General features: G+C 36.7%; 1 protein-coding gene and 1 pseudogene across 1 annotated transcript in view; both read right to left on the bottom strand.

Annotated features, from left to right (window-relative positions):
• Nucleotides 1-3,035: 3,035 nt before the first annotated feature.
• Nucleotides 3,036-3,164, bottom strand: LOC144340218 (U4 spliceosomal RNA; annotated as a pseudogene).
• A 2,759-nt stretch (nt 3,165-5,923) lies between these two features.
• Nucleotides 5,924-13,153, bottom strand: part of RELN (reelin) — a 510,458-nt gene continuing 503,228 nt past the window's right edge. Inside the window, exon 64 of the mRNA XM_028846151.2 lies at nt 5,924-7,041. Coding sequence (XP_028701984.2) covers nt 6,945-7,041 — 97 coding nt within the window. The 3' untranslated portion in view covers nt 5,924-6,944. The remainder of the gene's footprint in view (nt 7,042-13,153) is intronic.

The raw sequence follows: 13,153 nt of genomic DNA on the forward strand, positions 1-13,153 counted from the left end.
CTTCTAGTTATTAGTTCTTCAAATAAGTAATAGGGAGTTCATTGGGTGTGTAAAGTTACGTATTTTATATGTATATTGGATGACATCTTTGGTTCTTTGGTTTCTTTTTTCTTTTTGAGACAGGGTCTCACTCTCACCCAGCTTCCAAGCTGGAGTGCAGTGATGCAATCTTGGCTCACTGCAACCTGCGCCTCCCGGGTTCAAGCGATTCTCATGCCTCAGCCTTCCGAGTAGCTGGGACTACAGGCGCCCACCACCATGCTGGGTTAATTTCTTTCTTTTTTTTATTATTTTTTTTCCAGTATAGATGGGGTTTCACCATGTTGTCCAGGCTGCTCTCAAACTCCTGACCTCAAGTGATTTGCCCACCTCGGCCTACCAGACATCTTGGTTACTGGTCCATTTTTTTCTTGATGAAGTCTGGCAGTTCCAGATAGTATTTATGAAATTTGTCAATTTTTCAATATTTATAAATTTGTAACATGTTGCGATTTCTTTTCTCATTTTAAATATTCACGTTTGGACCTAATTTTTTTCTCATATTGCGGTTTTTTTTTTCCCCTTACAGAGATTCTACCAAATTATGTAAGTTAATAGCCCACCAAAACCTGGATCTGCCCCAATCCCAAGCAGCATGGGAGGTAATAATGACTTGGGATGAGAGTGTTGCCCAAGGAATAGGTGTAACTAACACATTATCTCTGGCTTAGGCAGCTCCTCAATATCTCTTTTAGCTGAGAATCAGGTCTATTTTCCTGGTTTTAGAGGCTTGTCTACCAGGCCAGCATGAGCAGGGCAGGGCAGATGTGCTATAGGAGGTATTTAAATTATCAAATGCTGAGCGTTTGTGTGCACTGAGTTTGAAAGAGATCTAGTGGACTAACCCGTAGGTCAAAGTCTTACAGGAAGGTGGGCCCTGGAACTTGTGTCACTGGACTAGCAACTCAGTGTCTGATCCATCCAAATGGAAGACTTCAGTTGCCATGGTGATTGACAAAGCTATTTTGCTAAAATACCCACCTCAATTACCTAAATACCCACCTCAGTTACCTAAATATCCATCTCAATTACCTAAATACCCGAAGTTTCTCCATTAAAAATTCATTCTTTTGGATCTTGAAACAGTTCTGGAAGTTTAACACTACTTGCTAAAATATAAATCCCTCAGGGAAAAATTACAGTTGCATTATTATGTAATCATTATATTAACTATTTTTGTGAGATGTGTAAATGCCTACCACTGTAAGTAAATGCCTACCTTTTCTCTTTCCATTATGAGAGATGGTTAATCTGTAGGATTGGGGATGAAGCTGGTTTTCATGGTGTGGGACTTTGAACAGAGTTCTGGCTGCATGAAGGTGTGTATTAGTCCTTTTTTTTTTTTTTTTTTTTTTTTTTTTGAGACGGAGTCTCGCTGTGTCTCCCAGGCTGGAGTGCAGTGGCGTGATCTCGGCTCACTGCAAGCTCCGCCTCCCGGGTTCACGCCATTCTCCCGCCTCAGCCTCCCAAGTAGCTGAGACTACAGGCGCCCGCCACCACGCCTGGCTAGTTTTTTGTATTTTTAGTAGAGACGGGGTTTCACCATGTTAGCCAGGATAGTCTCGATCTCCTGACCTCGTGATCCACCCGCCTCGGCCTCCCAAAGTGCTGGGATTACAGGCTTGAGCCACCGCGCCCGGCCCTATTAGTCCATTTTTATGCTGCTGATAAAGACATACCTGAGACTGGGCAATTTAGAAAAGAAAGTGATTTATTGGACTTACAGTTCCATGTGGCTGGGGAGGCCTCACAATCATGGTGGAAGGTAAAAGGCAGTCTCACATGATGGCAGACGAGAAGAGAGCTTGTGCAGGATCCCCTTTTACATCAAATCTCAAGAGACATATTCACTGTCACCAGAATAGCATGGGAAAGACCCGCCCCCATGATTCAGTTGCCTCCCACTGGGTCCTCCCACAACAAGTGGGAATTGTGGGAGTTACAATTCAAGATGAGATTTGGGTAGGGGCACAGCCAAACCATATCAGGGTGTGTCTTAGGTAGAGAGACCAAAAGACAGCTTTCCTTCTCTGGTATTTTATCAAGCTCCACACATAGAAGGTGCTAGAAAATAAGTATTTTGTTACAGTTAGGAAATTTAGAGGCAGAGCAAAGAACCAACTTGAAATCTCTTAAAGTGTCGATATGAAAGAAATTGTGTTAGAATTAATAGTGACTGAGTTTCTTCCTTAGCCTTTAAAGGAGCTGTTTAGTTTCTGTTAAGGTGATTGTAGAGGTGTTAAAAAATGTCTGACTTGTCTCATTATGTCTGCTTTCTATGGTTAGTAACATTAAGGGGGTATCGTAAAAACTTTGATATGAGTTAGTTTACTGTTTGTAGGTTTATGAGGCAATATTTCTTACACACATTTCGGTGCCTTTTTATTATTCACTTATATATCTCCATATATTATTCTACCAGTACTCTCTCCACAAAAAGTTATATTTTCTAGACATTATCTTCTCCTTCTCGGCTGCACTGGCATGAATTCTGGGACGGGAGATCCAGGCACTGGAATATGGTAGTAGGGCCACTGGAGAGTGGCAGACACTCCCATTGTCATTGCATGGTCTCCCACGTCTATAAAGGCAGCATCAGTTTACAGCCATGGTGGATTATTATTAAAAAAAAAAACAACAACCAACTGTACCCATTTATTTATAGTAAACACCCAAAGGACTACATGGAAGAAACAGTAATCATGACAAACCCTCTCACCTCTGAACTGGAATTCTTTTAATAACAGCTGATTTTTTTTTCTGAACAATACATACATGCGTAGTTACTTTTTGTCTTTATTACTATATTTTGTAGGTGAGCAGTTTGAATCCTATGTTGCCCAGGTTGGTCTCAAACTCTTGGGCTCAAGCTATCCTCCTGTCTCAGCCTCCTAAAGTGCTACGATATAGGTCTGAGCCACCATTCCTGGTTTGTCATTTTAATTATTAATCACTTGTGCTATTACTTTGGCTCACACTTAATATAAATTAATAAATGTTTAAGAAGAGTTTTAAAAAAACATTTGTTCATTGCTAGTATATAGAAATACAATGATCTTTTCAACTAGCAATAATTGTGCTTTGGATAAATCCCACTGGCTATGATACTGCCATTGCACAAAGTTGCAATTGATCTTTTGACAAATCATAGTTGTACACATTTATGGGGTACAGTGTTTTGATATATGTATACAATGTGGCAGGATTAAATCAAGCTAATTAACATATCCTTCACCTCAACTATCATTTTTCATAGTAAGACATTGGAAATTTACTGTTAATTGTTTTGAAATATACAATAATTATTGACTATAGTCACTTTGCTGTGTAACAGATCTCAAAACTTATTCTTCTTGTCTATTTGAAATTTTGTATCCTTTGGAAAGAGAAAAGGTAGGCATTTACTTACAGTGGTAGGCATTTACACATCTCACAAAAATTGTTAATATAATGATTACATAGTAATGTAACAGGGAACAACTCTGCATTCCCTCCCTCCCCACCCCGTACCCAGCCCCAGCCTCTAGTAACCATTGATCTACTTTCGACTTGTAGGAGTTCAGCTTTATTAGGTTTCACATATAAGTGAGATCCTGCAATGTTTGTCTTTCTGTGCCTGGCTTATTTCACTTAGCATAATGTTCTCTAGATTCATCCAAAAGCTGTCACAAGTGGCAGGATTTCCTTCGTTTTTAAGGTTAAATTATTCAATTGTGTATACATACCACATTTTCTTTTTTTGGGGGGAGGGAGGTGGGGAACAGAGGCTAGCTCTGTCACTTAGGCTGGAGTGTAGTGGTGTCATCTTGGTTCAAGGCAACCTCCACCTCCTGGATTCGAGTGATTCTTGCACCTCAGCCTCATAAGGAGGTGGGATCACAGGCCCACGCCATCATGCCTGGCAAATTTTTGTAGTTTTAGTAGAGACAAGGTTTCACTATGTTGACCAGGCTGGTCTTGAACTCTTGGCCTCAAGCGATCTGCCCGCCTAGGCCTCCAAAGTACTGGGATTACAGGCATGAGCCACCGTGCCCAGGCCCACGTTTTCTTTATCCATTCATCCATTGATGGACGCTTAGGTTGATTCCATCTCTTGGCTATTGAGTGAATAGTGCTACAATGAACATGGGAGTGCAGATATCCCTTTGACCTACTGCTTTTAGTTCCTTTCGATATATACCTAGAAGTGGTATTCTTGGTCATATGATAGTACTATTTTTAGTTTTTTGAGGAACTTTTATACCATTTTTTGTAATGGCTTTACTAATTTACATTCCCATCAACAATGAAGAACAATTGATCTTTGTATATTGATTCTGTATCCTGTAATCTTAGAAAGCCCAATTATTAGTTCTAGTAGTTTTTCATAGATTCTGTGGGCTTTTCTATGCACATAATCATGTTGTTTTCCAATAAAGAGTTTGACGTGTTACTTTTGAATCTGGATGCCTTTTCTTTTTCTAACCTTATTGCTCTGGCTAGACTCTTTAGTACAATGTTGAGTAGAAGTGGTAAAAGGAAATACCTTGTTTTGTTCTTCAATTTAGAAAGAAAGCATCCAGTTTTTCACCACTAAGTTATGATATCACTTGCAAATTTATTATTTTTTACTTTTCTTTGGGACAGGATCTTGCTCTCTCGCCCAGGCTGGAGTGCAGTGGTGTGATCACAGCTTACTGCATCCTCTACCTTCTGGGCTTGGTTGAGGCCAGATCCTCCCACCTCAGCCTCCTGAGTACCTAGGACTACAGTGCATGCCACTGCGCCCAGCTAATTTTCAGTTTTTTTTTTTTTTTGTAGAGACAGGCTGTCATTATGTTGCCCAGTCTGGATGTTTACATGTGCCCATTAGACCCAAAATACATGTCTATGGCAGCACCTTCTTCTTAGTATTGTATGTATTAGTTGGTATTTCTGAGTTTCGGTCTAGACTATACATTGAGAAAGAGAACCATGTTTCATTCCCAAATAATGTACATTAGTATAGTAGATGTTTAACAGATGCTTATCTAAAGAATATTTAGTGCTTAATGAGGTATTTACCCAGTTATCCGTTTATTTGTGTGATTATTAGTAAATACCTTCCTCCTCTACTGTGACTTTCCTTAGTGCAGCGATGGTGTCTCCTTTTGTTCACTAATCCATCTCTAGTGCCCTTGCCTGTGCTTGGCACATGGTATCCCTTAATAGATATTTGATGAAGGATTGCATACATAAAATGACTGAAGTGGGCCATGGTAGGACGAATCTTCTGAAATCAGTTATTTCTTTCACATTTAAGTGTTTTAAAAGGTGCTGTTCTCCAGTGGGTGTATTTGTTCTTTAAAATATTAATTCATTCACTGTAGGAGTATTTAGGCTTAGCATTAGAGGGGTCAAAAGTATTGAGAAAGTTTGCCATTGCTGAAAACTCTAGTTTTAACAGTTTTTTCTTATTTTTTCCTCCCATTGAAAAAAAAAATGATATTAACATACTTTTTATTTTGTAGATGTTAAAATCAAGAAGGGAAAATGTTTCAATGACCATTTTATCCTCAACACTTAGCACAGTGCCTGGACCATAGCAAACACTCAATAAATATTTACCCAATGAACACATGAGTGCTTATGATCAGATAAGCGTTAGCAGTAACAAAATTCTCAGGAGCGAAGTCACTATTGGAATTATCTATTGACTTTTCTTAGTGTAATTACAGAGTAATTAGCAGAAAAAGGTGAATAAGAGAAAAATGGCTAAATTGAAAGTGTGGCTTCATAATTGCTATTATCAATGATGAAACAAAAAACTGGTGCAAATATTTGACATCATAATTTCCAAACTGACCAGGCTTACAAATCTTACATAAAATTTAATTGAAAATGAATGAAGACCAGTGAACTTCAGTGGCTTTTGGACATAATTTTTATTTAAGCATGGGCTTTTAGCTTGGTTCTCCCTAGAGTGCAACCTTTCAGTTACACAAATAGCGTTCAGAGCTACAGGGCCATTATAATGTTGCTGGTGTTGGTACAACTTCATCAGAAGGCATGAATATGACCCGCAGAAAAAACAATCCACGAAGAAAACACAATGAAAAAACAACCACTGTTTTACAAATCACTCTGTTATCACAGACACAAAATGGCAGTTACTGTTAGTAAATCAGCCACAGAACACTTAAAAAAAATCTTTAGGCAAGGAAATGGGAACTTATTTGTGGGAGATAGGGTCTTCGTCCACAATTTAAAGTAGAAAATATTTCAGGGTCAAGCATTTTTCTTATCCACAAAACAACGCTAAACCAACATACATTTTTAAGGAGTATATTAAAGGAGATACAATATCTTTACTACTATCTTCTTGAATAGGCATTTTAATTAATTTTCTGCAGAATATAAGTAGCCCCAAATTCAGCAGCAAAATATTACAACATAACAAGTAAATACAGTTTCAATGTGTTATATTGTAGAATAGAATACATAAAGGACAAACAATGATAATTTAATCATATAAAACATGAGACATAGCTGAAATACAGTCCACTTAAATAGCTTTGTGACCAAGAATGTTAAATACTGTGCTAAATGCCATTTTAAACATAAAATCTCTTAATTTTTTTGTGCTTAAACTTTTTTTTTCTGTTAAAGTGTTTCTTATTGTCAATACTGCCACTGTAACCGATATTATGACAGATCACAACTTTCATGGACACATTAACATGAAGACATTTACTTATGAGCAAATAAGTCACTTGTCATTAGTTCACAGTGTGGGAAAGTGGTGTACACTCGGTCTTGAGAAGGGCTTTCAGGTAATCACCAAGTCCTTCACGGATATTTCCTGATATCAGATGCAGTGCGAGATGTAAAAGAATGGAGAGCAACACATCACATGTTGGAAGAAAAAAAATAAACTTTTTGATTCTTCATGGGTATCGCCTAAGTGACCTTCGTCTTCTGTTGTAGAAGTGCCTGAGCCCATGTTGTCGTGAAAAATTCATCATGTAATTTTGTTTGCGAGTGCTGTTAAAATCAAACAGGATAGAGGCAGGGAGGGAAAGGAGAAAGAGCATGTAAGTCCCATCATTGAACGTGCAATCTATTCTAAGTCCTAAGTTACTCTGATATTTATTTGAAAATGTTCAGGGTTAATAGGTCAAGCTCACATGACCACCCAGGGTCAGAGGAACTGAAGGCTGGGACCTATGCTCACTGCCTCTGGCCTTGAAGAAATCCCTGTCTTTTCATGAGTGAGCTCTGAACCAGAAAATATGCCAAATTCTCTTGATTCATAGCAAACTAAAACTTGAATTTTATTTTATTCTTGAATGCTTCCTGAAAATACTTACTTGGGTACATTTCATTTGAGAAGTGTGCACTATACCCATTGCCTTATTTAAATATATCTTTAACAAGGAGGAAAAATAATCTGGTTCTTTTAGCAAACATTCTCATTTAAAGCTTAAAAAACAAACAAACAGAAACAGACTGTTAGCTGGATCAGCTTGACCTCCTAGTTCATGCAGTCTCATGGAACAAAATAAGGAGGTCAGTTTTTCTCAGAATGTTGGATTCTCTTGTCTTCCTCAAACCATAAGCATATTTTATAAACATGGCCTCAGGAAAGAGACACTCCACTGAGAAGAGGTCATAAAATACTAAGAAAGTGTAACCAAACGTATAATTGTAAATATGTATGTATCCCCCCACATATGTGCATACATACATTTATACATACATGCTGTGTGTGAAGCTGATAAAAATACTGAAGATGGATTTCAGGATCCTGTAGGAAACTGTACAATACTAGTAGTGATAGCTGTTAATGTTTTGGCATGGTCCTTTAAAAAGGATTGTGAGCTATAACATCACTGAAAGGATCATATTCTCACACTCTGACCTGAGTGACAATATATCCATATGTGGCATCAATATGTGGTTTATGAGAGTGAGCCTATCAGTATTTTCCAAATTCACTGAGTTTCCTCATGGTCCCAAAGCCTTTTCTTCCTAATTCCATGAAAACATAAAATGCACATAATGTCATGTGATGTGATTCCAACATAAAGATCGATATGACATGAACTTGAGTTAGGGTAAGAGAGAGGGAAAGGGTAATTTGGTCCTGAGCAGTATAATCTGCATTATCAATCATCAATATGCTGGTAAGGTGTAAAATGATGTTTTACCTAGTATAATAGATATTATACTTAGGTATATTATACTAGCACTTGTAAAATACAAACTTTAAAACAAGATACTTTTATAGTTTGATCATTAGAAAAGAAAATTTATAATAAAACATTTCAAAGGAAAAGACATAAATTGAATTTCATCAAATATGTATAATCAAAAGGCAATAGCATCTGTGCTAAAATATTGATAGAAAGATGTCAAATTGATACATATTTTATAAAATAAAGGTACTAATAACATCCCCTCCTAGATTTCAATAATATAAAAATGCTAGAAACAATAAAATGGAAACAGAATATATCCTGAAGACATTGTAGAGAAAAATATTTAAAAAAATCAAGTTTTGTCTTTATGCAGATTTACTATCCTCCCCCTCCTATCCCCTCCATGTGACAATACTACATGTATCAACTAAGTTGATCAGTTTCAGTGTCACAGTTGAATGACACAAATTTATCCATTTATTAGCTGCTATAAGTACTAACTGCTCCCTGTGTAAAATTGAGTTACCAAAAAAAAAAAAAAAAAACAACAAAAAACCCAAGGAATTAAGGTACTGAACTAATCAAGTGTCAAGAAAAATTATCCTGTTGCTCCTTTATTCACCAAATCTTGGGACTGGCACTTGCTGTCTTACTGCCAGCATCCTCGGTCACCTTATAGTTCTTTTCCCGAGCTATTATAGTGGCCCCTCGAACTAGCCTCCTTAACTTAATTTTTTTCCTTTTATGAAGAAAAAAAAAACTCCACTGAAAGGAAACCCCTGAAATACTAAGAAAGTATAACTGAATGCATAATTGTATACATGTGCATGTATACCTTCCTACACATACATGCAACTGATTTTGCACACCACCAGATTCAGTAAACTTTTCATGAAACACTGGCCTCACTTTGCCCAAAACCATGCAGAATCCTCTTATCTATGGAGCAACAGCTAAGCCAACTTAAACAGACATTTCAAGTCCTCTTCATGCTTAATCTTATTCTGCCCTTTCTTTTTCTACATTCCTATACAAACCGCTCTACTCAAATGCCTTGAGTCCTTTCTACCCGCCTCATTGGCCAGCTGTCAACATCACTTCCTAGATTCCACGTGTTCAAGTATTACATTTTCTTTATTGTTTACTCCCTCCATAAGTGAACTTTTTTTTTCTACTTTGAACTCTCAGAGTGCTCATATCCTGCTTTGAAGGTGTTTGTTTTCGTATCTTGGCTCCCCACAACTAAACTTTTGTTGGTATGGGGGCCAGTTCCCCAACTCCCCCCACCCCCGCACCATAGCAATAGCACTGAGCCTCCTGCCTGACTCATGCGTGTGTGGTCAAGGCATGTTTGTTGAACTTATGGTGACTTACTGATTGGATTCCTGTGGTAAATCATTACTCTTTAACTATAAGGAATAATTGCAAAGTTAAAGCAATGAACATTATTCTGTTAAAACACGTTTAAAGATATAAGGTACTCAAAGAGAATTTAAAATAGTTAAAATATTTTACATCAAAAAAAGATAAACTTAGAACACTGAAGATATTTTGTTATCTCAATGCAACCTAGATTGACATGAAAGTTATCTTAATATATGGGAACAAAATAACATTTAGTTTTAACAAAACCTGATGTGCTTACTTAACAGCTTTAAAGCAACGTCTCCATATAATTACTTATTATGGAGCTGATTGAAAGTCTCTGTCTTTGTAGGTGAGAAAATAAATAGTAGCAGGTTGCAGATCTTTAGTGCCCTAAAAACTACTCCCAGGTGGACGCTTACAACCAATTTAGGGGACATTTTGAGTCACTGGATATTCTTTTTTTAATAATATTTTTTCTTAGAAGATTTTAAATATATTTCTTATTTTTTTAATATTTTTTTTTTGGTAGAGGTAGGGTCTTGCTATGTTAGCCAGGCTGGTCTCGAACTCCTGGCCTCAAGTGATTCTGTTTCCTCCGCCTCCCTAAGTGCTGGGATTACAAGCATGGCCACTGTGCCTGGCCTGGGTGCTCTTTAATTCTGAATAAGTTTATGCATCAGTATCATATCTTTGGATCCCTGAGAATGTTGATATACATATAGTAATGGACTTGCTATAGATGCCTAGTGTTTATACAGTCATATTAAAAATGGCGGCGGGGTGCAGTGACTCATGCCTGTAATCCCAGCACTTTGGGAGACTGAGGCAGGTGGATCACGAGGTCAGGAGATCAAGACCATCCAGCTAACACAGTGAAACCCCATCTCTACTAAAAATACAAAAAATTAGCTGGGTGTTGTGGCACGCCTCTGTAGTCCCAGATATTTGGGAGGCTGAGGCAGGAGAATTGCTTGAACCTGGGAGGAAGAGGTTGCAGTGAGCTCAGACCGCGCCATTGCACTCCAGCCTGGGGCAACATGGCAAGACTCCGTCTCAAAAAACAAACAAAAAAACCCAAAAAACACACTATAAAAGCATCCTGGAAACTAGCTGGTAGTTTGGTATGTGAAATATAAAAATCTTTTGAGTCAGTTGAGTCAATATAAAAATGTAATGAAGTGGATATTTCCAGTTTATGAGCCTTTCAAAATCAAGCACTGTGGCAAGCTATACCAAAATGCTGTCTGCCTCTAAGACCACTTAATAAATTGACATGGTTCCCACACAGTTATTGTATCTTCTAAAATGTCTAACAGCATTGGGCATTAGGGGAATTTTTAACAAGTTTATCTTATATTTACTCATTTTTTGGTGTGCAGTATATCTGTGAGCCTATTTTTTGTTTTTGATACATTTAGATGTACAGCTATAGATAACCTTATAACTGAAATAAGTGCAATGAACTTTTAAAGATTTATTTATTCACTGCAATTACCAGAGAAAGTAATTTTTATTTTCAGTTCAATAAAAAGAGGTAATGTTCATCCCAAGGCACATCAGCTATGCCACTTGACATATCAATTTGCTTTGGTTGTGGATAGAACTAGGTCCATGTTTAAATTCTCCCATTATGAATAAGTCATTGAAAGAAGGGAGAATGAACAACAAAGGCTTCTTGGAAATGATAATGTAAATTTCCTTTATTGCCAAGGGAGTTTAGGGACTTAGATGGCATAAAGAATTATAAAGTGTTTCCTTGTTTCTGCATAGGAAATATGGCCATTGCAAGATCTTTGAGTAAATAGTGACTCTGTGCTCTTTTGAACTGTTACTCTTCAAAGGAGACACAATCTTAGCTCATTTATTATTATGAAAACAATTCAATTGAGTTTTTAATAGATTCTAAAGGAAATGGAGGAGATAGAGAATTGATACTAACTTGAGCTCATAGAAATATAGTCATTTCTACTTGTCAGTAATTTATCAAAACGTGGTAGAATAATGATTTATATGAATGCAGACATAAGAATCCAGTGGACTATTCAACATATCTTAGAAATATTGGTGAGTGTTAGATGGGAAGCTGCCATTCAAACTATCACTGAAACTTGCCTGCATAGAGGATGCCACACATTTGACTTAAAGGCCATGCATTTTCAGGAAGGCTACACACAAGTAAGTGCAGGCACAAATATCTCACACATATGGAAGATTTCATATTTCTTTTCTCTGCTAAATGGGGATGAGAATAATATCAAATCATGTGCACCTCAGGAGCTGTAAGGATGAAATGAAAACTTCTAGCACTATATATAGATGTTCAATAAATTATAACCATTTTGCCTTCTTAAGTTTTAAAGTATCTCAGAGGACAAATATAAGTATATATTAAAAGTGGCCAATCTTACCTAAGGACAAGATCTAGAACTCGTAAGTATTATGAACACATCTACTCCATCTGCCAATTCAGTTAATAACTTAGAGGAGAATTGGTAAGTCAAGGGACCCTCATGCATCTTCAACATAGTAGGTCTTTCAAAAGACATTACATGTAATCAGAGTCCCTAAATCTTTTGCACACATTTCTATTTTCCCCTGTCCCTCATAACAAATTTGTCAACTGTGAGTACTTCAAAGGCACCCAATACAGTGTCAAGCACAGAGGAGAATCTAGGTCAAATCTGTTGCCCAATGACAAAATGCTGACTAGCACTCTGGTCTATGCTGTTGTGCCCGATATTGTATATATTAGGGACTTATCTCAATTTGACTGGCTCTGAATTTACATGGATATAAGTTTCAAATGTTCCAGTATGTACCAGTATCATTTATTACTGTTTTCATAGTTTTTTTTTTAAGTTGCAAAGGTGTTTTACAAAACTTCTCAGTTAAGTTTGGTGACATTGATGAAACTATTTATTAGTAAACAGTTCCCCAGATTTAGTAAGGAGGACTTACCTTACTCTAGTGGAAAACCAATGACAGCAAATAATGAAATATAACACAAGTTAAAAAATGCCTTTCAATGCATGCAGCACTGTGATTAGTCATAAAAGTCTGATCAGGTTTAGACGCAATATAGGATTTTTCATCTCTTTTGAAAATAAAAATTAAAGAAGTTATTTCTTATTCTTCTATACCCAATATATACATATACTTTTCTATGTAATGCAACATGCAATATTTGCTCATAACCGTATGTTAAGATACATGTAGCTGTAGTACTACATTTGGCATAAATGTTGCATATAAATTATAAATATTAATAGCTTAATAACTACTAATTTTATTATCTGATTTTCAATTATTTTACATTGTAGGAAATACTAATTCCTGAATATATTAAGGAATGGACTTTAAAAAATACAGAAGTCTTCTATGTCAGATAACACAATCAAATTTAATAAAGGACAAATATGCTTTGCAACAAATGTAATATGCTCATCTCCATAAATCATTTGTGCCAAAAATGTGACAGTATCTTGATAATGAATAGCATGAGGGGATGGTCACGATGGAACTCATTTTAAAAACTGATAAATGCTTTTAAGACTATAGTTAGCAACATAAGGTTTGCAGTTCTCCGT

This window comes from Macaca mulatta, chromosome 3, assembly GCF_049350105.2.
Source record: "Macaca mulatta isolate MMU2019108-1 chromosome 3, T2T-MMU8v2.0, whole genome shotgun sequence".
In the NCBI taxonomy this organism is placed as follows: Eukaryota; Metazoa; Chordata; class Mammalia; order Primates; family Cercopithecidae; genus Macaca; species Macaca mulatta.